The sequence below is a fragment of the Pseudorasbora parva genome, chromosome 17 (genome assembly GCF_024679245.1).
Source record: "Pseudorasbora parva isolate DD20220531a chromosome 17, ASM2467924v1, whole genome shotgun sequence".
Classification (NCBI taxonomy): Eukaryota; Metazoa; Chordata; class Actinopteri; order Cypriniformes; family Gobionidae; genus Pseudorasbora; species Pseudorasbora parva.
In genome coordinates this window covers 43742006-43767746 of record NC_090188.1, presented here as the reverse complement: position 1 = coordinate 43767746, position 25741 = coordinate 43742006, and the positions used below count along the sequence as shown (strand labels likewise).

The window sequence follows — 25741 nt, the reverse complement described above, 5'->3', positions numbered from 1 at the left end:
GGAGTGGTAAGTTTCAACGCAGAGAGGGAGTGGTTAGTTTCAACGCAGAGAGGGAGTGGTTAGTTTCAACGCAGAGAGGGAGTGGTTAGTTTCAACGCAGAGAGGGAGTGGTTAGTTTCAACGCAGAGAGGGAGTGGTTAGTTTCAACGCAGAGAGGGAGTGGTTAGTTTCAACGCAGAGAGGGAGTGGTAAGTTTCAAGCGCAGAGAGGGAGTGGTTAGTTTCAACGCAGAGAGGGAGTGGTAAGTTTAAACGCAGAGAGGGAGTGGTTAGTTTCAACGCAGAGAGGGAGTGGTTAGTTTAAACGCAGAGAGGGAGTGGTTAGTTTCAACGCAGAGAGGGAGTGGTTAGTTTCAACGCAGAGAGGGAGTGGTAAGTTTCAACGCAGAGAGGGAGTGGTTAGTTTCAACGCAGAGAGGGAGTGGTAAGTTTCAACGCAGAGAGGGAGTGGTTAGTTTCAACGCAGAGAGGGAGTGGTAAGTTTCAACGCAGAGAGGGAGTGGTTAGTTTCAACGCAGAGAGGGAGTGGTAAGTTTCAACGCAGAGAGGGAGTGGTTAGTTTCAACGCAGAGAGGGAGTGGTAAGTTTCAACGCAGAGAGTGAGTGGTTAGTTTCAACGCAGAGAGGGAGTGGTAAGTTTCAACGCAGAGAGGGAGTGGTTAGTTTCAACGCAGAGAGGGAGTGGTTAAGTTTCAACGCAGAGAGGGAGTGGTTAGTTTCAACGCAGAGAGGGAGTGGTTAGTTTCAACGCAGAGAGGGAGTGGTAAGTTTCAACGCAGAGAGGGAGTGGTTAGTTTCAACGCAGAGAGGGAGTGGTAAGTTTCAACGCAGAGAGGGAGTGGTAAGTTTCAACGCAGAGAGGAGTGGTAAGTTTCAACGCAGAGAGGGAGTGGTAAGTTTCAACGCAGAGAGGGAGTGGTTAGTTTCAACGCAGAGAGTGAGTGGTAAGTTTCAACGCAGAGAGGGAGTGGTAAGTTTCAACGCAGAGAGGGAGTGGTTAAGTTTCAACGCAGAGAGGGAGTGGTAAGTTTCAACGCAGAGAGGGAGTGGTTAGTTTCAACGCAGAGAGGGAGTGGTTAGTTTCAACGCAGAGAGGGAGTGGTTAGTTTCAACGCAGAGAGGGAGTGGTAAGTTTCAACGCAGAGAGGGAGTGGTTAGTTTCAACACAGAGAGGGAGTGGTAAGTTTCAACGCAGAGAGGGAGTGGTTAGTTTCAACGCAGAGAGGGAGTGGTTAGTTTCAACGCAGCGAGGGAGTGGTAAGTTTCAACGCAGAGAGGGAGTGGTTAGTTTCAACGCAGAGAGGGAGTGGTAAGTTTCAACGCAGAGAGGGAGTGGTAAGTTTCAACGCAGAGAGGGAGTGGTAAGTTTCAACGCAGAGAGGGAGTGGTAAGTTTCAACGCAGAGAGGGAGTGGTAAGTTTCAACGCAGAGAGGGAGTGGTAAGTTTCAACGCAGAGAGGGAGTGGTAAGTTTCAACGCAGAGAGGGAGTGGTAAGTTTCAACGCAGAGAGGGAGTGGTAAGTTTCAACGCAGAGAGGGAGTGGTTAGTTTCAACGCAGAGAGGGAGTGGTAAGTTTCAACGCAGAGAGGGAGTGGTAAGTTTCAACGCAGAGAGGGAGTAGTAAGTTTCAACGCAGAGAGGGAGTGGTAATTTTCAACGCAGAGAGGGAGTGGTAAGTTTCAACGCAGAGAGGGAGTGGTAAGTTTCAACGCAGAGAGGGAGTGGTTAGTTTCAACGCAGAGAGGGAGTGGTAAGTTTCAACGCAGAGAGGGAGTGGTAATTTTCAACGCAGAGAGGGAGTGGTTAGTTTCAACGCAGAGAGGGAGTGGTTAGTTTCAACGCAGAGAGGGAGTGGTTAGTTTCAACGCAGAGAGGGAGTGGTAAGTTTCAACGCAGAGAGGGAGTGGTAATTTTCAACGCAGAGAGGGAGTGGTTAGTTTCAACGCAGAGAGGGAGTGGTAATTTTCAACGCAGAGAGGGAGTGGTTAGTTTCAACGCAGAGAGGGAGTGGTAAGTTTCAACGCAGAGAGGGAGTGGTTAGTTTCAACGCAGAGAGGGAGTGGTTAGTTTCAACGCAGAGAGGGAGTGGTTAGTTTCAACGCAGAGAGGGAGTGGTAAGTTTCAACGCAGAGAGGGAGTGGTTAGTTTCAACGCAGAGAGGGAGTGGTTAGTTTCAACGCAGCGAGCGAGTGGTAAGTTTCAACGCAGAGAGGGAGTGGTTAGTTTCAACGCAGAGAGGGAGTGGTAAGTTTCAACGCAGAGAGGGAGTGGTAAGTTTCAACGCAGAGAGGGAGTGGTTAGTTTCAACGCAGAGAGGGAGTGGTTAGTTTCAACGCAGCGAGGGAGTGGTAAGTTTCAACGCAGAGAGGGAGTGGTTAGTTTCAACGCAGCGAGGGAGTGGTAATTTTCAACGCAGAGAGGGAGTGGTAAGTTTCAACGCAGAGAGGGAGTGGTTAGTTTCAACGCAGAGAGGGAGTGGTTAGTTTCAACGCAGAGAGGGAGTGGTTAGTTTCAACGCAGCGAGGGAGTGGTTAGTTTCAACGCAGCGAGGGAGTGGTAAGTTTCAACGCAGAGAGGGAGTGGTAAGTTTCAACGCAGAGAGGGAGTGGTTAGTTTCAACGCAGAGAGGGAGTGGTAAGTTTCAACGCAGAGAGGGAGTGGTAAGTTTCAACGCAGAGAGGGAGTGGTAAGTTTCAACGCAGAGAGGGAGTGGTTAGTTTCAACGCAGAGAGGGAGTGGTTAGTTTCAACGCAGCGAGGGAGTGGTAAGTTTCAACGCAGAGAGGGAGTGGTTAGTTTCAACGCAGAGAGGGAGTGGTAATTTTCAACGCAGAGAGGGAGTGGTAAGTTTCAACGCAGAGAGGGAGTGGTTAGTTTCAACGCAGAGAGGGAGTGGTTACTTTCAACGCAGAGAGGGAGTGGTTAGTTTCAACGCAGCGAGGGAGTGGTAAGTTTCAACGCAGAGAGGGAGTGGTTAGTTTCAACGCAGAGAGGGAGTGGTAAGTTTCAACGCAGAGAGGGAGTGGTTAGTTTCAACGCAGAGAGGGAGTGGTTAGTTTCAACGCAGAGAGGGAGTGGTTAGTTTCAACGCAGAGAGGGAGTGGTAAGTTTCAGCGCAGAGAGGGAGTGGTTAGTTTCAACGCAGAGAGGGAGTGGTAAGTTTAAACGCAGAGAGGGAGTGGTTAGTTTCAACGCAGAGAGGGAGTGGTAAGTTTAAACGCAGAGAGGGAGTGGTTAGTTTCAACGCAGAGAGGGAGTGGTTAGTTTCTACGCAGAGAGGGAGTGGTAAGTTTCAACGCAGAGAGGGAGTGGTTAGTTTCAACGCAGAGAGGGAGTGGTAAGTTTCAACGCAGAGAGGGAGTGGTAAGTTTCAACGCAGAGAGGGAGTGGTTAGTTTCAACGCAGAGAGGGAGTGGTAAGTTTCAACGCAGAGAGGGAGTGGTTAGTTTCAACGCAGAGAGGGAGTGGTAAGTTTCAACGCAGAGAGGGAGTGGTTAGTTTCAACGCAGAGAGGGAGTGGTTAGTTTCTACGCAGAGAGGGAGTGGTAAGTTTCAACGCAGAGAGGGAGTGGTTAGTTTCAACGCAGAGAGGGAGTGGTAAGTTTCAACGCAGAGAGGGAGTGGTTAGTTTCAACGCAGAGAGGGAGTGGTAAGTTTCAACGCAGAGAGGGAGTGGTTAGTTTCAACGCAGAGAGGGAGTGGTAAGTTTCAACGCAGAGAGGGAGTGGTTAGTTTCAACGCAGAGAGGGAGTGGTAAGTTTCAACGCAGAGAGGGAGTGGTAAGTTTCAACGCAGAGAGGGAGTGGTTAGTTTCAACACAGAGAGGGAGTGGTTAGTTTCAACGCAGAGAGGGAGTGGTTAGTTTCAACGCAGAGAGGGAGTGGTAAGTTTCTACGCAGAGAGGGAGTGGTTAGTTTCAACGCAGAGAGTGAGTGGTAAGTTTCTACGCAGAGAGGGAGTGGTTAGTTTCAACGCAGAGAGGGAGTGGTAAGTTTCAACACAGAGAGGGAGTGGTTAGTTTCAACGCAGAGAGGGAGTGGTTAGTTTCAACGCAGAGAGGGAGTGGTAAGTTTCAACGCAGAGAGGGAGTGGTAAGTTTCAACACAGAGAGGGAGTGGTAAGTTTCAACGCAGAGAGGGAGTGGTAAGTTTCAACGCAGAGAGGGAGTGGTAAGTTTCTACGCAGAGAGGGAGTGGTTAGTTTCAACGCAGAGAGGGAGTGGTTAGTTTCTACGCAGAGAGGGAGTGGTAAGTTTCAACGCAGAGAGGGAGTGGTAAGTTTCAACGCAGAGAGGGAGTGGTAAGTTTCAACGCAGAGAGGGAGTGGTAAGTTTCAACGCAGAGAGGGAGTGGTTAGTTTCAACGCAGAGAGGGAGTGGTAAGTTTCAACGCAGAGAGGGAGTGGTTAGTTTCAACGCAGAGAGGGAGTGGTAAGTTTCAACGCAGAGAGGGAGTGGTTAGTTTCAACGCAGAGAGGGAGTGGTTAGTTTCTACGCAGAGAGGGAGTGGTAAGTTTCAACGCAGAGAGGGAGTGGTTAGTTTCAACGCAGAGAGGGAGTGGTAAGTTTCAACGCAGAGAGGGAGTGGTTAGTTTCAACGCAGAGAGGGAGTGGTAAGTTTCAACGCAGAGAGGGAGTGGTAAGTTTCAACACAGAGAGGGAGTGGTTAGTTTCAACGCAGAGAGGGAGTGGTTAGTTTCAACGCAGAGAGGGAGTGGTTAGTTTCAACGCAGAGAGGGAGTGGTTAGTTTCAACGCAGAGAGGGAGTGGTTAGTTTCAACGCAGAGAGGGAGTGGTTAGTTTCAACGCAGAGAGGGAGTGGTAAGTTTCAACGCAGAGAGGGAGTGGTAAGTTTCAACGCAGAGAGGGAGTGGTAAGTTTCAACGCAGAGAGGGAGTGGTTAGTTTCAACGCAGAGAGGGAGTGGTAAGTTTCAACGCAGAGAGGGAGTGGTAAGTTTCAACGCAGAGAGGGAGTGGTTAGTTTCAACGCAGAGAGGGAGTAGTAAGTTTCAACGCAGAGAGGGAGTGGTAAGTTTCAACGCAGAGAGGGAGTGGTTAGTTTCAACGCAGAGAGGGAGTGGTAAGTTTCAACGCAGAGAGGGAGTGGTTAGTTTCAACGCAGAGAGGGAGTGGTTAGTTTCAACGCAGAGAGGGAGTAGTAAGTTTCAACGCAGAGAGGGAGTGGTAAGTTTCAACGCAGAGAGGGAGTGGTAAGTTTCAACGCAGAGAGGGAGTGGTAAGTTTCAACACAGAGAGGGAGTGGTTAGTTTCAACGCAGAGAGGGAGTGGTTAGTTTCAACGCAGAGAGGGAGTGGTTAGTTTCAACGCAGAGAGGGAGTGGTAAGTTTCAACGCAGAGAGGGAGTGGTTAGTTTCAACGCAGAGAGGGAGTGGTAAGTTTCAACGCAGAGAGGGAGTGGTAAGTTTCAACACAGAGAGGGAGTGGTAAGTTTCAACGCAGAGAGGGAGTGGTAAGTTTCAACACAGAGAGGGAGTGGTTAGTTTCAACGCAGAGAGGGAGTGGTTTGTTTCAACGCAGAGAGGGAGTGGTTAGTTTCAACGCAGAGAGGGAGTGGTTAGTTTCAACACAGAGAGGGAGTGGTTAGTTTCAACGCAGAGAGGGAGTGGTTAGTTTCAAGAAGGGAAAGTTTCCATAAACCCTTAGACACAGCTAGTGTCTGGGAGTCAGAACACAGGACGCTTAGACCCAGCTAGTGTCTGGGGGTCAGAGGGAAGGACAATCAGAACAAGCTAGAACACCCTGGGACTCAGAGCACAGGACTAGGCCCACCTGCATTAGAACATCAGCCTAATGTCGTGCTCTACAACTAGGCCTACTCTACATTCCAGCCCTGAAGGTCACAGGGAAAGATGAGGAGTTGCTCTCTTGTGTAGTTCCTTCAGGCCTTTTAGGTTGAGGCAGCTTCTTCACCACATCAATTATAGGATGTGCCCCAGGTCTTCCTGGTGCATTGCCTTGGCATTATGGCATTTCTACAATGTTTATGAAATTAAAAATAAAACATAAGTTATGTAATATTTAGGGCCAGGACTTTAACGCGTTAATTATTAATTAATTACGGGACTTTAACGCTGTTACATGTATACCTGTGTGTTTGTGTTTTGAGTTCAGTCCCCGTGACCTAGTTTCTCCCCAGTCTTCCTAATTAGTAATGTCTATCACCTGTGTCAAGTCAATCACCTTGTTAGCCCTGTGTATTTAATTCTCAGTTTCCCCTCAGTGTTTGTCCATCGACGTTCCTTTAACGTGGTGTTTTGTCCGTTCCTGAGTTTATATTAAAGTTTCCTGTTCCAAGTTCTCCTGCGCCTCCGTGAGTTTGACATTTGCACCACAGTCTGTAACAAACGCGTCAATTAAGATTAATTACGCAAAAAATAAATAACAATTTTAACCACACTTATTTTTGCACCACGGAACGTTTTTCAATGAATGAGTTTCGACGGACCGATTATGCTGCAACACTAACTAGCGTTCAAGAGTCATGACCGGTCACGACAACGACAAACCATAGTGAACATGAAGCTGATGAGACCGCTTTGCTTGGCCCCGTGGATGGGAAATTTTATTTAAAAAAAGGAAAGGATGGAAGCGTCGACAAGAGCATGGTTGTGTGCAAGCTATACAACAAGGAATTAGCGCATCACTGCAGCACATCGAGCCTCAAATATCACAAATACGCTTTTGCTACACTTAATGGCAAACATTGCATTGGTCTGCTGGACTGAAATAAATAAACAATATTTTGTTGATTAAGCTTATGTATTCAGTCATTATTCAATGGTACACTAAAAATCCATGTGAAAAATTACTTCTCACTCTTCTCAGGTCAAAAATTTATATGCAATTAAAATGCGATTAATTTTGATTAATTAATTACAAAGCCTCTAATTAATTAGATTATTTTTTTAATCGAGTCCTGGCCCTAGTAATATTACATAAAAAAATGTTTAAGACTAAACTTAATTTGTACCTCATGTCTCACTTTACCCCACCACCACATTTTTAGAAAAAAAAAAATTCTCTCTTAGCAATTCAGGCTAATCTTCAGCTAGCATCATCACATGGTTTTAAATGTTGGTAGTTCATCAACATGTATACGTTTTTCTACCTGAATCGATTGTCTTTGGCACAGTTGAAGTTGGAAGCAGGAAAATTTACTTTTACATGCAAAAATATATATTTTTTGTGAGAAAAAAATCATGCTGACCACAACACCATGAGGTCCTCTCCTTCATAGCCAAGGCGAAATTAGAGGGGCTTGAAAAAATAATGGTCATAAGACCACAAATGTGTTCTGTTGACCAGATACAGATACAGATGTTGAACAGTCTTACATTACCCCACTCTCCCCTACATGTCTCCACTGGAAGCAGGTGACCATGGCCCATCTCCTGTGCCTCCATCGTACATGTTACCCCGTCCAGTCTAGCTGCTGGGGCTGAACAAAAGGCAGAACCAGCTGAAAGACAGGGCAAACCGGCATCAAGAACCTAGACTGGACAGCCAGAGAAACTGCGGCCAGTGCCAGATCTATGGCGAGGTAATGGAGAAGTGGGCATTTGTCTCCCTCATCAGCTTCTAGAGGTTCTGATCTGTACTTGTAAGCTCAGCCTCCTGATTGGCCAGGAGAGCTGAAGATGCATGTGTTTTTTTTTTGTGTGTTTTTTTTTTTTTGCTGTGCGGCTGAGCCGAGAAAGCAGTTTCAGGGTAAACACTCCAAAATTCAGGGTCCAATTCTGCAAATCGTTGTTGTCTCAATACCCAAACAGGTAAGACATTGGATCTGAGCATCCATTAAAACCATGGGCCCAGAGCAGACAGAGCCCACAGCCATAGTATTAATGAGCCCGTTTACATGACCATGTTCATTGTCGACTAACTGGGCATAATCGGCTTATATTTCCCCTGGTCAGCCAATGGGGTAGACAGCACTCAATGGGGATGAGCTTGTCATATATAATCAGTCACCAAACACTCTGGAAACCACTGAGCTTAAATACTTCTTAAGTATACTTCTAAGTAACAAATACTTCACAGTAAGAAGTTTATCAGAACCATGGTAAACCAATGAGCTCTATACTACTCATCAGAATATTCTTGTCTCATACACAAGTGCATGACGCTTTTTTCACTATGTTTAATCTCTGGCAGTCTGGAACTGTTAAATAGAAACTGAAAAATCCAATAAACGAATGATAAAACCAAAACATACAGTCTTGTTCAAAATAATAGCAGTACAATGTGACTAACCAGAATAATCAAGGTTTTTAGTATATTTTTTATTGCTACGTGGCAAACAAGTTACCAGTAGGTTCAGTAGATTGTCAGAAAACAAACAAGACCCAGCATTCATGATATGCACGCTCTTAAGGCTGTGCAATTGGGCAATTAGTTGAATTAGTTGAAAGGGGTGTGTTCAAAAAAATAGCAGTGTGGCATTCAATCACTGAGGTCATCAATTTTGTGAAGAAACAGGTGTGAATCAGGTGGCCCCTATTTTAGGATGAAGCCAACACTTGTTGAACATGCATTTGAAAGCTGAGGAAAATGGGTCGTTCAAGACATTGTTCAGAAGAACAGCGTACTTTGATTAAAAAGTTGATTAGAGAGGGGAAAACCTATAAAGAGGTGCAAAAAATGATAGGCTGTTCAGCTAAAATGATCTCCAATGCCTTAAAATGGAGAGCAAAACCAGAGAGACGTGGAAGAAAACGGAAGACAACCATCAAAATGGATAGAAGAATAACCAGAATGGCAAAGGCTCAGCCAATGATCACCTCCAGGATGATCAAAGACAGTCTGGAGTTACCTGTAAGTACTGTGACAGTTAGAAGACGTCTGTGTGAAGCTAATCTATTTTCAAGAATCCCCCGCAAAGTCCCTCTGTTAAAAAAAAGGCATGTGCAGAAGAGGTTCAGAAGAGAAATGGAGGAACATTTTGTGGACTGATGAGAGTAAAATTGTTCTTTTTGGGTCCAAGGGCCACAGGCAGTTTGTGAGACGACCCCCAAACTCTGAATTCAAGCCACAGTACACAGTGAAGACAGTGAAGCATGGAGGTGCAAGCATCATGATATGGGCATGTTTCTCCTACTATGGTGTTGGGCCTATTTATCGCATACCAGGGATCATGGATCAGTTTGCATATGTTAAAATACTTGAAGAGGTCATGTTGCCCTATGCTGAAGAGGACATGCCCTTGAAATGGTTGTTTCAACAAGACAATGACCCAAAACACACTAGTAAACGGGCAAAGTCTTGGTTCCAAACCAACAAAATTAATGTTATGGAGTGGCCAGCCCAATCTCCAGACCTTAATCCAATTGAGAACTTGTGGGGTGATATCAAAAATGCTGTTTCTGAAGCAAAACCAAGAAATGTGAATGAATTGTGGAATGTTGTTAAAGAATCATGGAGTGGAATAACAGCTGAGAGGTGCCACAAGTTGGTTGACTCCATGCCACACAGATGTCAAGCAGTTTTAAAAAACTGTGGTCATACAACTAAATATTAGTTTAGTGATTCACAGGATTGCTAAATCCCAGAAAAAAAAATGGTTGTACAAAATAGTTTTGAGTTTGTACAGTCAAAGGTAGACACTGCTATTTTTTTGAACACACCCCTTTCAACTAATTGCCCAATTGCACAGCCTTAAGAGCGTGCATATCATGAATGCTGGGTCTTGTTTGTTTTCTGACAATCTACTGAACCTACTGGTAACTTGTTTGCCACGTAGCAATAAAAAATATACTAAAAACCTTGATTATTCTGGTTAGTCACATTGTACTGCTATTATTTTGAACAAGACTGTATATTTGCCCACTGATGTTTACATAAAATGCTAAAATAAGCCCAGGTGTGTGTTTCTCTAAAGTTCACACCATCTCTGATCAAATCTCCACATAGATATTATAATAATGCATAATACACAATAAACACAGCAAACATCTGTAATGAAACTCTTGATCAAGTGAAACTGAGCACACATGATCATATACTTCCAACACATTTATCCATTATTCTGTTTGTACTGTGCATAACAGAGCCAATTTACAGGTTTGGACACCCCTCTATCCATCTTAAATAATTTAGGAGATAAAACATTGAACACTTGTGAATGTTTATGAATGAACCATTTTTGTAGGAATACATACAATAACTTCATTACGACTAAACTTTCACTGCAAGCAACATTATTTATCAGTTTTAGTGTCTCTGTGAAAGTCCACATCTTGTGTCTCTAAGAAAAAAGAAATCTATTTATAGTCCTGTATGAGAAATGAATAACTTCTTGATTGAGGGCGAAGGATGTGCTTCTGAAATCCACAGCTGGGCAGAAACTCCTAAAAGACGCTGTCAAACAGACGCATTGACCGCATGATATTCTCATCCTCAAATAAACAGAAAACAAAGAAGAGTAATTGGCAAGGGTCACATTTTCCTGTGGGATATTACAGAAAGTAGATTTAGCAACTAAACTGGGTAGGTTATCCCAGAGTAAGCCATTAACCACAGCTTTCTGTCCCCAAAGCAGAGGAACTTTAAGGTTATGTTAGTAATCAACAACTCTAATGGTCTGTTGTAGTTTCATTTTCATTCTGTTCCTTGTTTCGGTTCTAGTAAGTTTCCATTGTTACTCATTAGTTTTACACCTGTTTTTAGTTCCGTTGATTACTTTGGGTTACTCTCTTCCTCTGGTTATGCCTTCTGCTTAATGAACTCAGGATTAATGTCATGGTAAGCTAAACCTGCCTTCTGCAATTCTCCCTTGAAGTATTTTATCTCTGAATTAGTTTGTTTTGCATTCAGAAAAGAGCGATGAGTTATAGAGATGAACCTTTTCACATGACTCCATGAACTCCTCAACGGTGACCACTCCATCACGGTTTCTGTCCATTTTCTGGAATAAAAATAATCAAGTTCAGGATGCATTCATCAAGTATTGAAGTCTTACATTTACATTCATGCATTTAGGCAAGGCAAGGCAAGTTTATTTGTATAGCACATTTCACACCCAATGGCAATTCATAGTGCTTTACATAGAAATAAATTAAAATAGTGATAGCATATGCATGAGAAATAAGAATACCATGTGTAAGAATTAAAATAAAAACAAGGATAAGTAAAACTGTCATAAAGAGAAATAAAAATAAAAATAAATGTTCAAATACACAATAGTGGTCAGAAATAAAAAATAAAACATCCTTCATTTAACACAAAAGTCAAAGTCATAATCTTACAAATGTGTTGTTCACTCCTTAGAAGAAAAGGTTCTAGAAGCTTAAGGGGTTCTGTCAGGCATTTCATATATAGAAACATTTATTGTGGGATCATTGTATGGATTTAGTTTCAATTAATTTAGTTTTAAGTAATTTATTTTATTACATTTGAAAAAAGCTTGAATGCTGAGATGAGAGTGCACTTGGCCAGAGTCGAGCCTCGAGGGCCTTTTAAAGAGTAAATGCAGTGGCAATTGGTTCCCCCTTCACCGTGTGTGAGCGTGAGGAGAAAAACAGCCACCACCTCCATGACAGACAAACCTGAGCCTGAGCCCACCACAATATCACCGCCGGTGAGGAAAGAGACTGTGCCATCCCGGAGCCAGAACACGAATAAAGTCTGGCCAGGTCAAGTCAAGTCAGCTTTATTTCTATCGCTCTTCTCCAATGCCGATTGTGTCAGAGCAGCTTCAGTGTTAAACAGGACAATACTGCAGCAGAATTAGATTTGGCTGTACAGTCGTTCTGGAGTAAACAGTGATGTTATCAGCTTATTTTAATTTATCATAGAGAGGCAATGTCTGCAGATCAGTATTATAGTTTATATAATTAATTAAGACCTTATAAATTAATTTCATTTGGATATTTAGTTGAAAACTCTGATCATAATGTTAGTGTCCCCAACTTTGCAAGCCAAGCCAAAGGCGACCAAAGGAACTGAAACTCCATCAGGGCATGATGGAGAAAAATAAACCTTGGGAGAAACCAGACTCAGTTCTCCTCTGGCCTATTAACACACAGTGGAGGATTATTATTCTGGCAACCTTATAGGTCAGAAATCATTTTAGATCAGAATATTTGAAAGTTCGGGGTATCATGCAAAAGATGGGTTTATGTAGGATGACGTGCCGATTACACCAGAGTATGAATATTTGAATAGGTGCATGAGCTGGCCACATCATCAGTCCCAGTCCCATCACGGACAACTGCCGCACACTCATAAACAGAACACACCGCAAATAGTCCAGGCCTGATCCTCTCTCATCCTTTACTGTCATCACTCCATCCGGTGTGGTGCGCAGGTGACGCTAATTATTAATCTCAACACCAATATCGCTCTGTTCTCACGACTTTTGGCCTCGCCCTGCTTGCCACATACTCCCATTAGTGATGCACGGGTTGATCCAAAATTAGATGTCACCCGCGGTTACGAGTCATCTAAAAATATTTTTAATGATATTTGCGGTATATCAGTCGGGTTGCTTGAAATAAAGATGCCAATTAAACCTTTGTAATTTATATAGTAGGCTACTAGATACAATTTACTATGAAATCCATTGGCAAGGAGGATCTTCTGCATTCCAGCATAAGTGCAGCAGTGAGCGCACATTCAGCTCAGCAGGTGGAGTCATAGCGGCGAGAAGAAACCAGCTCAACCCAGGGATGGATGATTCAATATTATTTCTACACAGAGAAAGGAAAGCAAAAATAATAGGCTAATCTTCTGTTTAGGCCACCACTTATAGCCTTTTTAACCGCTTTCCTGAAGCGGGACAAAATGCCCGATTGGCGATATATTTAAAGTCCTTTAAACGCATATAGCTTAGTAATATCAGTTTTATGTATTTTCTGAGAGGGGGCGGGATTTTTGTTGGGAAAGTCTGGGGAGAGACGCACACTTTGAATAGACTGGTTAAAACATGCAGCATAGCATAATTGTTAAGAAAATGAAATAAATTAAATGAATAAATCGACGCTACGGTGAGCATTTACTACTTTTAAAAAATGCGGGTCAGGTACAAAATATATATATTTTTGCGGGCAGGTTCCTTGAAAGCGTTGGTCGTTCCGGGTTGTTTATACATTGACCAACCTGTCCTCCAAAAAAAAAACCCACAACTCTATAGGTTGTTTTTCAAGCACCTTATTACGACCTATAGTTACGTTTTAAAGCCATGCACCCTCTAGCTGGCGTAAAAATAATGAAAGTGTTGTATTACGTCTGACGTTGTTACGTGCAGATTTCACACTGAAGAAGATTCCAAGACCTCCAAAAACTCAAAGGAACATTATTTATAAGTAACTTGACTTCACAAGAAACATCTAACACATATCAAACATCGAAGGACATCTAAAGCGATAACAACGTTAACAACATCAAGTTAACATCAAGACCGGACAACGAAGGACTGAACACGAGGGAACTAAATACTAACACTGATGACTGGGCTAACGAGGGGGACAGGTGGCACAGATGACTAGACACAGCTGACATTACTTAACAGACGAGGGGACTGAACTGAGGCGGGAAAACTGAAACAAAGGAACATGTGACTAAAACAAAACCAGGAAACACAGGGGAAAAACACAACAGACAGCAACGTTAGCAACCAAAATGCGTGTTCATTTGAATGCAATGTCTGGACTTTTTACCACCATTTGTCATATTTCCATTTAGCAATAATATATATTTTTTTAATTTGCAACTACACCCACCCCATCCCTAAACCTACCCAGTGATTTATAGTGCATACACACTTTAAGAGCTCATGTGTTCCCTGGGATCAAACTCACAATCGCATGACCACATGTTGTTGTATAGTGTAATGCTCTACCAACTGAGCTATGCAAAACCTGAAATATTAAGCAGATAAAATGGGAAAATGCTTTAAAATGAAAGTGTCCTGCTGTCAATAGGAGCACAACTTTAGAAAACGCTCCTCTGCGTCAAATTTAATTAATTAAAATATTGTCGATAGGGGCACAACTTTAGTAAACGCTCCTATGGGTCGTATTTTAAGGAAGTGACAAACGACCTATATAGGCGTATTGGTTGGAGGACATTTTGACATTGACCCGCGTATCACTGGCCCCCATCACCCCTCGGAGGCCGGGGAGTACCACAGTGCCCACAGCACCTGGGGGTAAGGACAGACAAGATGAGAGAAAAGGAGACAGAAGGACGAGGAGAGAGATGAAAAACAACTTTGGTCTAGCAAGTCACGCCAGCCCACCTGGTGTGTTAACCCACTACTAACTCTGCCAAGAACTTCCATTGGCCATCACTCCAATGCCTTGTGAATGGCAACAGCTTCTCTCTGTTCAGGCAGCCGGTAATGAGTCCATTCCCTGCTCCTTTCCCATCATGGTGGACTACAGCAGGCTCCAGCCTCAGCAAACGGCGGCTAATCCACTCCCTTTTGGACTCTTGTCCGTCCCCCACAAGTCACTCCAGCATCCATAGCTGCAGACTCTGCTCTCTCCATGCTGGTGTGTCAACAAACTAGCTCTGCCTAGATCTTTCATGCCCATCTCTCCACCTCGGCTTGTTGACCAGTCAGCTCCATCTTGGCTCCTAACCCCCTCAGCTTCGTCCTTACGACTTCACCCTGCTTCCTTGTACTTCTGGCTTTGCCTTGGTCAGTCATCACTCTACCTGAGCGATGAACTTTCAGGACTTCAGCTGCGCTTCATCCTCCTTCCTTTCGGCTCTGCCTTGGTCCTCAGTCGCTCTGCCTTCATCTCAGCCCTTCGGCACTCTGGCTCCACCTTCTCCACAATCTTAAAAATATATCTAAATTACGCTACATGCTTTCAATGTAAAATGCTGAAAAGTTAGTTCATGCGTTCATGAGCTCAAGGCTAGATTATTGTAATGCTCTACTGGGTGGTTGCCCTGCTCGCTTAATAAACAAACTCCAGCTGGTCCAAAACGCAGCAGCTCGAGTTCTTACTAGAACCAGGAAGTATGATATTAGTCCAGTTCTGTCAACACTGCACTGGCTCCCTATTAAACATCGCATACATTTTAAAACCTTATTTATTACTTACAAAGCTCTGAATGGTTTAGCTCCCCAGTACTTCAGCGAGCTCTTAACACATTATACTCCATCACGTCTATTGCGGTCTCAAAACTCTGGCCAGTTGATAATACCTAGAATATCTAAATCAACTGCAGGCAGCCGATCCTTTTCCTATTTAGCTCCTAATCTCTGGAACAGTCTTCCTAGCATTGTTCGGGAAGCAGACACACTCTATCAGTTTAAATCTGGACTAGATGCATCTCTTTACTATGGCATACACACAGAACATTATCAATTTTTATTATTCAAATCAGTTAAATGATTGTTAAGCTGCATTAACTTATTCAGCCAGAACGTGGAACACTTACCATAACACCTAATGTACTCGTTACATCATAAGAAGAATGGCATCTACACTAATGTTAGTCACTCTGTTTGTCCTGAGGTTTACTGCAGTCAGCCGGATCCAGATCAGATGGTGGACCTGAGCCTGAATATGACCAACTCATCAATGAAGTGTCTGCAGAGAGTCATTTAAACTCGTCCCTGTAAATGCTGCATCGACACGACATCCTCAATAAATCTGTCTCTGGCGTGATGACTCCGATCTTTCGAAAAATCTTACGGAAATCTATTAAGACCTGCAATGTTGCCAGAATAATAATCATACACTGTTTGTTAATAAGACAGAGGAGAACTGGCACTCCGACTGAGCCTGGTTTCTCCCAAGGTTTATTTCTCCATTCTGGTCCTGAAGGAGCTTTGGTTCCTTCCCACTGTTGCCTTTGGCATTTGGCTTGATCAGTTGGGGACACCTAAATTTCACCGATATTACTGATCTGCCCTCATTGACACTATATGATAATTGAAATGAGCTGGATAACATCACTGCTTTCACCGGAGCGGCTGTACAATCAAATCAAATTCTGTTGCATTATCTTCCTGTTAACAATGTGAAGCTGCTTTGAAACAATCAGAATTGTGTTCCTGCTCTGCTTCCCAAACCTAAGCCCCCTGCTGCCCTCCTCGGTTGGACTTTGCTACTATTGTGGAAGGGGAGGTTATAATTGGAGGATGTTATTGGTGAAAAATCTAGGTAACTAATTGAAAGAACTGAAATTAACTTCCTTTGTGTTCACCTGAAAGAAATGTTCCACATGTTCTCTGGGAATATCGTCCTGGATGGATGGGTACACGTACTTCCCCATCATATCATAAATCGACTTCATGATGTTCATCATCTCCTGAGAGACCATAATCACACACAGATACTTTAGCATTAATGCAATATTTTCATTTGAATACTCCTGACCCCATCTACAAACCTCTTTTGTGATGAATCCATCTTTATCAAGATCATAGAAATTAAATGCCCAATTGAGCCGGTCATACATTGAGCCTCTAAGGATGAGTGACAATCCAGCAACAAACTCCTGTAAAATGAACAATAACAGCAGAAGAAAAATAAATCTGCTAGATAAATAAATAAAGCTTTACTAGAGAGTGTTGTAGGTTCTGCACGTTTTCTCTGTCTTTCTTGAGCCCCTTTCACACTGCACGTCGGACCCGCAATATTCCCGGAACATTGCCGGGTCGCCTTCTATGTGAAAGCAACCACGTCCCGGGATTAATTACCGAATTCGACCCGGGTCGGGGACCTGGGTTTCTACCCGGGTTTTTTCAATAATACAACCCTGCAGTGCCAGAAGAACTCGTCTGTGTTTTAAACGCAGAGAGTGTTCGTATACAAAAGAAACTCAAATTAAACAAGCAGAAATGAGCGCAAACTGGACACAAGTCAGACACATTATACGCCACATCCGGATGTCACGTGTCAACTCGACCCGGGACCGTTACGGGTTGTGTGTGAAAGCGCACATATTACGGTATTTCGCTGGCAGTGTGAATGGGCCAAATCTAGCGGCCCGGGAACAAATGCCGGGTCGCATTATCCGTGTATTTTCCGGAATCGCGGTGTGAAAGGGGCTTTAGTTGAGTTTATGGAGAGTTTTCTAACCAGCTGATCATCTTACCTGAAAACTTAAACAGCCATTCTTGTTGGTATCAAACGCCTCAAATAGGAAATGTGCATAATTGCTTGAATCTGAGAGAGAGAAAAAGGGAATTTGAATAAAACATGACTCTGTCTACTATCACAAGACTATCAATAGGGTCCAAGCAGTTTGAGAAAAGGAGAGAAACAACCAAAACTGGTAAGGAGATGAAAGGAAACAAAGTAATTTCTAGTTACACACAAGTTCAAAATGTAAATGCTGTCTCACCTCCCTGTGGGAAGAACTGAGAGTAAATGAGTTTAAACACATCCTCATTCACCACTCCACTGGGGCATTCCTGAAACGCACAACAGTTCCTAACATAAACACTGAAAACATTCAACATAATATAATATACAATGAACTAAATGTCATTCTGGAAGAAAAAATAATAATCTTAATGCAGACCAATCAACTAAATAGTAAGAGTTATTTGTGTCTATTCCAATGGCTGTACTGGCTTTCCACCTTATATTATGTTAGTGGAGGAACATTCACATTTTTGAAGGCCCTGTAGAGGAACTGCAGCTCTTTCTTGCTGAATTTGGTCTGTTCCTGTAGTATTTCCAGACCTTCAGGTCGATGGCAAACAAAGGAAATGTCAATCTCATGCTCACTGCTCACTGTAAGAGAAATAACATCTCATTACACAGAAATAAATTGATTTTGTCTGTTTTAGAGAAAGTGCTATAAAGAAAGCTAATGGTGACATATGGTTAACCTGAGGTAAAGTAAAGTTTCTTATAGTATGAAAGTAAATCATAGGCTAATTTTCATTTTTGGGTGAATTAACCATTTTAACACTTTAGTGATTAATTAAACTTATGGCAACACTTTAGTTCAGGGTTCAATTCTCACTATTAAATAGTTGCTTATTATCATGCATATCACTAGGATATTGTCTGTTTATTAGTACTGATAAAGCACATATTAATGCCTTCTTCTGCATGAAAATATTTTACATCCCTTCATTCTACCCAATACCTAAACTTAACAACCACTTTACTGACTATTAATAAGCAGCCATTAGGTGTGTATTGAGGCAAAAGTCATGGTTAATAGTGAGAATGGACCCTAATCTAAAGTGGCCAAACTAACTTGCAAAATATGCTAAATTTGGTGCAAATGAATTTATGTATAAAACATAAGTAATAATTTTAGACTTCTTGCTGCCTGTTGGTGGTGCTATGACTGTGAACCAAAATAGCAACATCCATGTGATCAGCCCTCATCAGCAAACATACAACACCAGTTTGATCTAAATCAGATAATGTGCGTATAGAACTTATACTGTATATAAGACTCTTCCAGTTTCCCATATTTGTCTTTTTAATCCATCGCCATGGCAACACGGTATTAGATATCAAAAATCTGTTTGCAGTTTAGCATCTTCAATGTGTTGGGATCATCTTTACCAATTTTGATAAGAATCACATGAATCCCATTGGAGGACTATTTAAAAAAAAAAAACAGTCTGCTATTTTCAAAAGATTCAACTTCCTGTTGGTCGGAGCTAATGATAGTAATTTAGAAAATTGTGAAGCTTAATGAAAGCAATATATGTACCAAGTTTGGTGTGTGTGACCTCAAAAACACCTGAAAAATGCAAGGTTTTATGTGTTAACATGGCAACAGTATTTAAGATATCAAGAACCCTTTTACATCCGCCTTGTCTTGGTATTATTCTTAGGAAGTTTCAAGGCCTGTTGTAAGTGACACAATTCTTGCTGCCAGCTGGTGGCACTATGACTGTGAACCACAATAGCAACATCCATGTGATCCGCCCTCATAAGCAAACATACAACACCAATTCGATCTTAATCCGACAATGAACTTTTAAAATATAACTCTTCCAGTTTACCATTTTTATCATTAATTTATTACACTGCCATGGCAACGCTGTTTAAGATATCACAAATCTGTTTGCAGTTTATCATCTTTAGTGTCTTGGGGTCATTTTTACCAAGTTTGATGAGAATCACATGAATCATCTTGGAGGATCACCTAATCACCTAGTCTGCAATTTTCAAAAGATTCACATTCAATTCCAAAATGCCCGACTTCTTGTTGGTTGGAGCTAATGACTGTAGTTTTGGAAATTCTCCAGCTTGATGAAAACAATATATGTACCAAGTTTGGTGACTGTAACCTCAAAAACTGTCAACACTATTTAAGACATTCTTTGGTGGTTTTAGACCAGCTTAGTCTTGACATTATTCTGACCAGGTTTGAAGTGATTTGGTAAATAAAACAAGGATGACTTGTGACTGTGATTTGCAATAATTACATGATCTTGTAATTGGTCAATTTAATGCATCCTCATATGAATAACAGAACTTTTATTCACAATTTAATCACGTTTTCCACAAAAAATATGGTAACACTTTATTTTAAGGTTCAGTTATTAACTAATTGCTCATTAGCATGCATATTACTAGGATATTGGCTGTTTATTTGTACCTATAAAACACATATTAATGCCTTATTCTGCATCCCTTAATCCGACCCAATACCTAAACTTAAACGCTACAGAAACGACCTTACTAACTATTAATAAGCAGTAAATTAGGAGTTTATTGAGGCAAAAGTCGTAGTTAATAATAGTGAATATGTGTTCCCCAAACTAAAGTGCTACCAAAATTATAACACTGATAATAATCAGAAAGCTCTTTTCAACACTGATAATAATCATAAATGTGTAGATCATCAGATCCTCCTTTGAGAATGATTAGTGAAGGATCATGACTGTGAAGTCTAGAGTAAGGATGATTAATTTACAGGAATAAATCACACTTTACTATATATTCACGAGAACAGATGATTTACACTGGAGGAATATTTCACCAGATTTATGATCAGTTAACCGAGCAGAAGACTCTTTCAGAAACAAAAATAATTATTATTTCAACATTTACAGAGAACAAAAACTTTTTAAAGCCAATTATTTGACATCTTAGCATTTATTTACAAAAGAACCATGTTGATATAAGTGTAAAACATGCTTAAAATGTGATTAACATCAGAGCTGGAGTCCCATCATCCCTACTCTACTGTCCTCTCTACATTAATTCATAAAAAAATAAAAAACACATTTGAAGACACTCACCTCCTTCACGAAACCAGCAATACAGAGGGAAGAAGATCAGCAGCATCAAAACAAACAGTCCTGTTTCATCCGCTGGCATCAGGAGATCGAAATATCCGTATGACGGAGACATGCTGCTTTACTAAAAGTGTGTGTTTGTGTGTGTGAGGTTTAAGCGACCTCCCTTCCCAGAACACACCCACACACTCCGACCGCTTTCCATTGCTCTTCTGTGACACTTCATGACAGTTTATAGAGAAACAAAAGCCTGCATAAGTAATTCATCTGCTTTTGAATGGTTTGTTTTCACAGTCACACTGGATGGAGAATACAGGTGCCATGTGGACAGTTATCATTGGCTCTTTTTTCTCCTGATTATGTGTAAACACAGCCTATAGTTCCACTGGGAAACCCTCAAAACCAGCCGCCATCCCAGCATCCAACTAAAGAACTCTTAGTATGCATCATTTCTAACAAAAATCAGTAAAAAGAACCCAAATAAAACTGTTGAGTGCACACACTGCAAAAAAATGTGCTCTTCTTATTTAGTTTTTTTCTTGTTTTCAGTCCGAATATCTAAATATTCTTAACCCTTGTATGGTGTTCGGGTCTGTTGGACCCGTTTTTTATCGAAAGAAAAATGATATGAATAATTATTTTTTCAAACTGAGACTCATTGGCCTTGGCTCATTTTCTGTGAGGAATATTTATCAGAACACATTTTCAATGACCACACACTGTACACCCCCCCGACACATTTATATTACACACAGGATGTTCAGGTCCACTGGACCCGGGGCTAAAAAAAGTGTGGGAATTGTAGGTCCTGTGTCCCTTTACTCTGTCCTCCTCCTGTCAAAAAAAAATGGCAAAAGTTTTCTGTGATGGGTAGGTTTATGGGTATGGTTAGTGTAGGGGGATAGATTATACAGTTTGTACATTAGAAAAAACAATATGCCTATGGAGAGGAACCATACATCACATATCCAAGTGTGCGTATGTGTGTGTGTGCGTGTGAGAGATTGTGTGTAAGTGTGAGAGAGTAAAGAGTGAGTTCTGTTTCTACCCCTGCCGTTCCCACACGAGGTTGCAATTCTTAAATGTGATCTAACAAAGGTAAAGATAAAATATTAACCATATATGCTGTTTATATTGCTTGTAATTGGGATGAAGTAAACATCTGTTGAGCATTTTAACATAACATTTTTGATTTTGTTGAATTAAAAACCCAAAAATGCAGCGGGTCCACCAGACCCACGAACACTGGCTGAGTAACAAAAATATGCACACCACACAAGGGTTAACCAAGATGCATTTACTAGATAAGTAAAATTACAATAGATATTTTATCTTGTTTTCTGGGGAAAAATATCAAAATGATCTGCCAATGGGATGAGAAAAATAATCTTATTTCTGATTAAGACGGAAACAAGAAACAAGATTATTTTCCTCACCTCATTAGCATACCATTTAGCTTGTTTTCAGCAAAAAACTTTTGAGAAAACAAGAAAAAATATCTTACGTCGTTTTACTGATCTAGATCTAGTCAATGCATCTTGATTTAAGAATTGTTAGACATTTGGACTGGAAACAAGACAGAAATACTAAGAACTAAGTAAGAAGAACATTTTGTTGCAGTGCAGCAGCAGAATACTGTTATTCACTGGAGTTATTTTCATGTTCAGGACTAGGAAAAGGCCATAAAAAAGTATCCTGCTACCAAAAAAAGCAACTCAAGACAACTGTCTTAAACGCAGACATTTCAGCCGGGCTTTGAACCAGTTTAATACCTCTGTTCCTGAGGCCTAAGAGGTTTTGTGCGATCTCGAAGAGGAGCCGTATGAAGTGAACCCAGCTCATAATATCAGAGAAGTCGTGCAATGCTGTGAATGATCCATCATTTCTCAGCATATTATCCTCCTCAAGGCAAAAGCCATAAACTCCAGATTTGATTTCACGGGTGTTTCAGGAACATGCTGTGGTGAACATCTTATTCCAGATCAGAGTGCCAGTTAAAGCCTGCGTTTAATAAAGGCGTGTGCCAACTGGTCTCCATATGAAGTTGAACACACTTAACTCTTGTGCATCAATTAAAAAGTTACACATTGGTCCATAGAGGATAAAAATGTCCATGTCGATAAACTGTCATAAATAAAATGAATCTTGTGAGCACAGACTTCAGTTTGGTCTCATTTTAAAGAAGACCCGTGGCAGATTATTGTTCAAGTCAAAAAGGTTTAAAATGTGAAATAAAACAAAAAAGTTATAGAAGTTAAAGTTTATGAAAATGATTTATGAGTGATATTTTATAAAACAATATATTTTTAAAAACATGTTGAGCTCTAAAACTAGAAAATCAAGTTTTAGACATTGGCGATCCGAATCATGAATCGATTCACTGACTCATAACCGTTTGAATCTTTATTTGAGGATTGAACACAAATGCGGAAGAGAAGCCAATGCTGAATAAAGTCGTAGTTTTTGTTATTTTTGGACCCAAATGTATTTTGGATGCTTCAAGAGACTCTAATTAACCCACTGATGTCTCATATGGACTACTGTGATGATGTTTTTATTCCCTTTCTGGACATGGACAGTATAGTGTGCATACACTTGCATACGCTCTCGGACTAAATATAAAATATCTTAAACTGTGTGTGAAGATGAACGGAGGTCTTAGGGGTGTGGAGCGACATTAGGGAGAGGAGGTAAACTAACCCTTTAAGGTCTACAGAAACCCTGGTATTTTGAAAGTGTGTAGTTGTGTTTGGAGTCGATGGGTTTATTAGTGATAATAATGCAATGAAATATGACAATTTGTGGGATTTAGCTGTCATACAAAGAAATTATGAACACGAGAAAGCCAACAGATTATTGTAGTCAGTGTTTGCTTTTGGTTCTTCTGTGCATTAGTTAAGTTAGCGCCGTAAAAGATCCGCTCCGGACAGCCAGCGAGGCCAGCATCAGGAAACACACACTAACATCTGTAAGAATGATCCGCTTTATTGTTAATCACATTAAGTTTGACGTCCAGCTGATTTGTGCGACAGAAGAAAGGAATGCATAATCAGATCGGTCTCAATCAGCCAGATCTGTACATATGAGAAGACTACACAAATACAGTCGAGATCGGCCTCTAATAAAGCCCTCAGACACAAACACCGGCCCTGTGAAGACACGCTTCAGCGAGCAGTCCTGATAGACAAACATAAAGCACTTTATAATCTGCTAACTCTATTCAGAGGCAGAAGGACTGAAGAAAGCGCCAGGGGGCGGAGCTTCAGCAGCGGGGATCGTGATTGGCTGTGCTCAAGCCAGACTCCTTTGGCGAGGTTTGATTCGTGGATACAGCTGTTGAGGAAGAACACACACACACACACACACACACACGCACACACACACACGCACACACACACGCACACACACACGCACACACACACACAGATGTTAGATGCTTCACAAAACCTGTCTTTGGCTGTAGCATGTCATGAGAAATATCAATTACAGATTTCCACATATCGCATATTTTGCATCACAGGCTTTCCTGAAGCGGCGCCAAAGGGAAATGGAGTTAGTTTTCTGTATTTCTGCAGATTTTTACACTGAATGTCGTTCGGATTATTTCAAGAGGCTTCACAGTGATCAGCAGAACAATAACAGCTTATGTCGTAAAACTGGCCAAACATGAGAAATACAATAGGGTCATTATTCAGCTCAGTGTTGACTCTGCTCAATAACTTCATTTTCATCAGGATTGTGACTGTGAATTTTTATAAACTGGCAAATCTATTTTTTCTCAGAATTTAATAAACTGAGCGTGCGTGTGTGTGTGTGTGTGTGTGTGTGTAAGTGTGTGAGTTTGTGTGCGTGTGTGTGAGTGTGAGAGAGTGTGTGTGTGTATGTGTGAGAGTGTTTGTGTGTGTGTGTGTGTATGTGTGAGAGTGTTTGTGTGTGTGTGTGTGTGTGTGTGTGTGTGTGTGTGTGAGTGTGTGTGTGTGAGAGTGTGTGTGTGTGTGTGAGTGCTTGTGTAATGTAAAGCACTTTGAGTGCCTTGAAAAGCGCTATATAAATCGAACACATTATTATTATTATTTACTATTGTGTGTGTGGAGTGTGTGTGTGTGTGTGGAGTGTGTGTGTGTGTGTTTCTCACTCACCCCCAGCAGGTTTCTGGGTGCGTATCCCTCTCTGCTGCCCATGCGCACCCACCACCACTCCTGCTCCTCCTCATCCTCTCTGCGGATCACAGTCATGCTGTCTCCCTCTCTGAAGCTCAGCTCGTCCTCCGCCTCGCCCTCGTAATCCCACAGACCGTACACCAGCCCTCGGTTCATGATGCCCATCTTCTCCTGCACACCTGCACATCACATGAGGACAGCCTTAGGACACAAACACACACACACACAGACGTGTCGGAGCGGTCGGCTCGCACCAGTGAGTAGCCATCCAAGTTGAGCAGAGTCCGGGACTTGTAATACCTGTGTCATACCCACGTCATTATACACATTTGTTTCCTAATATGTCACAAAAACATGCCCCCCCCCACACACACACACACAGACATGTTGGAGCTCGCACAAGTGTGTAGCCATCCAAGTTGAGCAGAGAGTCCCTGCTGAAGCCACGTCTCAGTGACCACCATAGATTAAACAGCTCCTCTGGTTGATTCGAAGCTCATCCATCTTGGATGTCAGCGATCGCACATTGCTGAGGATTATTGGCGGCAGCGGCGGTTTGCTGATTCGCTGACGCCTTAAAGGGATAGTTCACCCAAAAATGAGCCTGATGTTTATCTGCTGACCCCAGGGTGTCCAACATGTAGGTGTGTTTGTTTCTTCATATATTTTTTTTACCTCATAACAGACGAATCTCATCTAGTGTTCCCATCCGCTATTACTTCCGTCTGATGAGGTCAAACTAGCGCAATCATATATTATGTAGAGGAGATTCGTCTGATACCGATGGGTTCGTGTCTTAAGACATCAGTGTGTCGTCACGAGCAGCAGGGTGTGTGTGCATGTTCTCTAAGCATGTTTTTTTGTTTGTTTGTTTTGCTCTAGAATTGTGCCCCATTCACATCATTATATGACCGACACACTGCAACGGCTGAGTTAAAAATCTTCATTTGTGTTCTCCTGAAGAAACACACACACCTATGAAGCCCTTGGGGTCAGCAGATAAACATTACATTTTCTTTTTTGGCTGAACTATCCCTTTAAGCCGTGTGCCGGTGTGTGTTGCTCGCTGGCCGCTGGCAGGTTGTTTGCTGGTGTTGATGAAAGTATCCACGGCTTAGCTCATGTTCCCACAGCACGATTGTCACAGAGCGGGACATTAAGTGATCACTGATTAAAATCAGGACTTGAAGTATAATGTGGAGGCCCGATGGTGTTTTGGGGCTACTGACTACTATCGTGGTTCAGAAATTCTCCTTATAGCAAAGTTTGCTGTTGTCAGCTCCAACATATAGTCCTAAGCACAAAAACACTTAAGACACAAAATAAAACAAAACACCTAACACACCTACAGAGCAGCGCCACCGGAAGTTCTCTATAACTTCC

General features: G+C 42.0%; 3 protein-coding genes across 6 annotated transcripts in view; all 3 read right to left on the bottom strand.

Moving 5' to 3' along the window:
- heatr5b (HEAT repeat containing 5B) overlaps positions 1 to 7429 on the bottom strand; it is a 65084-nt gene extending 57655 nt beyond the window's left edge. The window contains exon 1 of the mRNA XM_067422269.1: positions 7374 to 7429. Within this exon, the coding sequence (XP_067278370.1) occupies positions 7374 to 7429 (56 nt within the window). The remainder of the gene's footprint in view (positions 1 to 7373) is intronic.
- A 2693-nt stretch (positions 7430 to 10122) lies between these two features.
- LOC137044778 (A-type potassium channel modulatory protein KCNIP2) lies at positions 10123 to 20406 on the bottom strand. Of its 3 annotated transcripts, none has more exons than XM_067421053.1 (8): positions 20202 to 20406; positions 17594 to 17718; positions 17324 to 17393; positions 17075 to 17145; positions 16367 to 16474; positions 16181 to 16285; positions 10857 to 10919; positions 10123 to 10410 (listed from the first exon to the last, which is right to left on the bottom strand). In XM_067421053.1, exons 1-8 carry the CDS (start codon positions 20311 to 20313, stop codon positions 10363 to 10365), a joined length of 702 nt encoding a protein of 233 aa, XP_067277154.1. In that variant the 5' UTR covers positions 20314 to 20406; the 3' UTR covers positions 10123 to 10362. The 3 variants fall into 3 exon arrangements, with proteins under 3 accessions (XP_067277154.1, XP_067277153.1, XP_067277155.1); XM_067421052.1 differs by having other exon boundaries at positions 10123 to 10372; XM_067421054.1 differs by having other exon boundaries at positions 10123 to 10372; positions 17594 to 17667.
- Positions 20407 to 23165: 2759 nt separating this feature from the next.
- Positions 23166 to 25741, bottom strand: part of tp53bp2a (tumor protein p53 binding protein, 2a) — a 33077-nt gene continuing 30501 nt past the window's right edge. For both annotated transcript variants that reach the window (XM_067420857.1, XM_067420858.1), the window contains 2 exons: positions 24338 to 24537; positions 23166 to 23531 (listed from right to left, as the gene is read on the bottom strand). In XM_067420857.1, the coding sequence (XP_067276958.1) occupies positions 23490 to 23531; positions 24338 to 24537 (242 nt within the window). In that variant the 3' untranslated portion in view covers positions 23166 to 23489. The remainder of the gene's footprint in view (positions 23532 to 24337; positions 24538 to 25741) is intronic.